The 4137-nt window shown below is 34.6% G+C and overlaps 1 protein-coding gene across 1 annotated transcript; it reads right to left on the bottom strand.

Moving 5' to 3' along the window:
* Positions 1-1340: 1340 nt before the first annotated feature.
* LOC131633721 (uncharacterized) lies at positions 1341-3859 on the bottom strand. Its single transcript, XM_058904407.1, has 10 exons — positions 3722-3859; positions 3495-3638; positions 3202-3320; positions 2996-3123; positions 2811-2901; positions 2582-2738; positions 2340-2497; positions 2119-2239; positions 1966-2037; positions 1341-1505 (listed from the first exon to the last, which is right to left on the bottom strand). The coding sequence occupies exons 1-10, from the start codon at positions 3857-3859 to the stop codon at positions 1341-1343; spliced, it is 1293 nt and encodes a 430-aa protein (XP_058760390.1).
* Between the last annotated feature and the right edge of the window lie 278 nt (positions 3860-4137).

Here is a 4137-nt window from a genome sequence, read left to right as displayed (position 1 = left end):
TACAGGTGCTCAAATTTTTTTCTGGAACACTCATGTTACAAATGCTAAATCTACACAACAGAATGTAATGGTAAGGAGACATTTGAATATGATCATCATGTTATTGAAAATGTAAATAGTGTATAATGTTAATAGTTTCTTTATTTCCTGTATGCAGCATTTCCCTAAGGAAATCGCAAAAAGATGCCTCCGTCGCTTTCAAGACGAAATTAACCTGCTGGATGTGAGGACGAAGAACATTGTTACCTGTCAGGTCCACAAAGCTAATAGAAAGGGAATACCCCAGCCATATGAAAAGTACATGGTGCTGGGATGGTACGAATTTGCCAAATCTCTTAACCTGCGTAATGGGGATACAATAGTGTGGAGTATGCTGCGATTCTCTCCGTATATCTACGTGAAGGTTGAAAGATAATGAATTAACTAACTGTTGTTATTAGTTAACCTTGTACTATAGCTGAAATTTAATGGTTATATTATATGTTGGGAATGTTTTTTTGGTACAATGTGTTTTATATATTCCACTGCATGTTATTTTGTAAGCACCTTAGCCAAAATGGGAACATACTAATATTTTGTCTATTTGAAGATCTAATGTATAATCGTTTTCGGGACATACTTTTGAAGTTCTCCTATTATATTCTATTAATCCTCTCTGATATGCTGTTAGTTAAAATGTAATCTGTCACATAATATTGTACCAGCATTACACTAAGATCAGTCATAAAATTATTTATTGATAGTTAACATAGTCAAATGTTTAAAGTTTTGGTGTTTCTTTATGAGGCACAATCAATGTTTCATCATACAATATAATGAAAGAATGCTTAGGTTCTGTAAATCCAAACAAACCGTTCTTTGCGACATCATTATTTTAACTACATGCAGTAGAATATTCATTATAGTATATCACGGTCAACATCGGATCATTATGTAAAGTTTATAATGTTGAAATAATAAAAAACCAAGGTCCCATTATAAGAAGTATAGTTAAAATGGGATAAATGTTACACGATACGGTAAAAATAGAGTAGGATAAACATTTTATCTGTGTGGAAACTATATTTAATGGAATGAATGGTATATGATAAAAAAGAATCAAAATAATTGATAATAGTATATATAATATGTAGTAGAAGTTGAATCATTTGAATATAATATGACACACAAACCATAGACATCCTTAAATCAAAATGAACATAACAGAAGCAACATAGTAAGTATTCATGCACTAATTATTACAAAAAACCAAATCACACACATGTTTAAAAGCAAAGGAAACTAACATCCAGTTTTTATAACAAATACATAAGCAAAACACACACTAAATAACAATAGATCTAATCAATCTTCTCCATTTTAATTATCTTCTTCAGCTTGTTTGATGACATTTCTCCATCATATAATCCGTCCAAATCAGTGGATTCACTTGATGCACCAGGAAAATGCCTCTTACCAGCAGGTGTGACAGCATCAGGCTTGTGCTCAGATGTAATTTCCAGGTCCTGCCAGATAATGTTGAAGAATGTTACTCAAGAATGTTGATATAAATGTAAGGAGATAAGTTTTTTGCATTGAAACTCACCGTAACCAATTCACAGTCTTCATTGACATCTGTTTTAGCCTCATCAACACTCTCTTTAATATATATATAGTTTAACCCAACAATTCAGTTTAATATAATCATAGGAAACGCAAAAAAAGGCATACACAGTTTAAAATTTGTACCTCCAGAGTCTCAGGTATTACAGTTTGGATTGGAATAGGTTCCTTGAGAGTTAAAAAAACAAAATCAAAATCAGTCGAAAGATTGTTATAATAGCATGTCCTCTTTTATAAAACGAATGACAGTTTATAAGAGCTGACCTCGTCTGTTCACCACTTTTCCTTAAGTTGCTGGATAATAGGATCATTTTTTATAATCATAATGACGGAACAGTTCTTCCAGCGTGGATGCCACTTAACCTTCATAGCCATTTCCAACTTCAACAACTGATCAAGTGCTAATGGGAAGTCCAATGGATCAGTAATTCCAGCCTATTTAAAGAACCTGCTGTATTAGTGTACGTAGAGTATAGGAAAGTACATTCTAATTCGTGAGCAGAATATAAATATAACATGAATCATAGTGTTACGAAGTTGAGACACAGATAAACCCAAGAGCATTTCACATTCTCTGTTCCAGAACACAAAATTGCAGCTTTTGCCCCCATGAGTAACCTCAATCTCAATCTTATACCTGAAACATCATAAGAAGTCGTTCCATTAAAAAAGCAGATAACATAGAAATGACACAAACATGACAGAAACAACATAGATTAGGTGAGAACAACTAAAACCTAAGGACTTCAGCCATGGTTTCATGACCAGCTTCACACTCAAATGGGGGGTTGTCCCCACGCGCTATAGATTGACACATATGACAGGCACGATAGTACCATCCAAATGGAGACGCGACTAATAATTTTGTTGTAGCGACAGTAGCACAAAATGTAATCTGGACAAAGAGTAGTCAATATCATAAATTATCACAATAAATGATGAGGTTATAATTATAAAATGGAAAAATAGTAACACATACATCCGTAAGTTGAATAATCTCAGCAATAGGTAAAACAACAGCCTTTGAGAACACTTTTTGCACAGGAGTCAGCTGTTGATTTTCAGAATTCTGGGAGGATAATTGGGAATTCCCTCCGAGTTGATCAGACAGGGTTACCTTGCTCTCCTCAGGCATTCTGCAGATCATGGATTATTATCAAAGTCATGAATAAAATAATTGCATATAATGGATGATACTAACAACATACCTATCAATAAAGTCTTTCATGACAGGAAAATCACGATCAACATATAAAAGGGTCACATTGTAGGTGTTTGTCACAGACAGAGGATACTTTCCTGCAAATTCAAATTATACCTTGTCAATGGATTTATTACAAATTTTGGAGTTTTAGTATTAATTTAAAATGATTTAAATAAGTCATGAAATAACCTTCTTCTTTCACTTTGGCATACTGAAGCAACACAACTGTAGGGAGTGATGCAGCAACCGTAACTTTGTTAAACCTGATGAACTGATCCGCGTATGATTCCCACAGAGTACAGTTCAACATGTTGTTGCTAAACCATCATCACAATACATTAGGGTATATCACATGATTCTACTATCAGGGAGTCTTATGTATAACAAAAACAAACCTATGGTCACACAACACCATGCTAATTTGTTGCTTCTTTGCGCCAGACTCAGTCTGTGCATAACCAATACTATCGACCATTCCAACGACATCTGAAAAAAATATATTCATTTCACACAGCTAAAAGGCATCAAAACATGAGATAATAAAACATCAAAAACTATACTCACGAATCAGGACATCTTTGACAAACTTCCATGTTATGATGTCCGAAAAACTTGTAAAATAAATCGATTTCGGGGGTATCTCAGGTTTGTCTTCATCAAGAACAAACGTTCGAGCAGTAAACTTTACCATATATTTGTGTTCTGATGCCTTGAACGCTAGAACATAAGGCACCACCTTAAAATTAGATACAGTATAAGTATGCCCTAATAGGCATTTTTCGGTGAACACCGACACATGTGGTGCTGGAACAACAGCATGAATATCATCTCCCTGCGCCAGAAACCAAAAAATGTTCAAAATTATATAAACATACGTAAATGATAAACATGCCAAAACATAAACCGGGTAATCACCAATTTGTCAACAAAGATCATTTCAAAATGTTCCTTGTTGTTAGACACAACATTCCATCTGTGGTGAATCCTAACAACAATCTTCCAAAGCTCTTTTCCATCGTTGATCTCTGCTATTCTCTCAACAGGCCTAGACATGATCATGCAAATTCACACTGCATTGAATTATAACCGCAGAAGTTAGAAAGCATGGAAAGGAGAAGAATGAAAATGACTGATAAATAGGCAAGCCATTTAAACAGGTCATTATTGCGATTAGCCAGTTTGGAACGTGGATAGGCAGAGAAAGTGAACAATGCGTAACTGCAACATCATGAGAAGCTGGAAGGGTGAAAATTCCACAGTAATAACTGTCGCAGTCCACAATGTAGAGGGAATGATTAGAGAATGATGTGGAATTTTGTGGAGTGCTTTGC

The sequence above is a fragment of the Vicia villosa genome, unplaced genomic scaffold (assembly GCF_029867415.1).
Source record: "Vicia villosa cultivar HV-30 ecotype Madison, WI unplaced genomic scaffold, Vvil1.0 ctg.001170F_1_1_1, whole genome shotgun sequence".
NCBI lineage: Eukaryota > Viridiplantae > Streptophyta > Magnoliopsida > Fabales > Fabaceae > Vicia > Vicia villosa.
The sequence above is the reverse complement of the archived record's forward strand: the minus strand, read 5'-3'. Positions and strand labels throughout refer to the sequence as shown.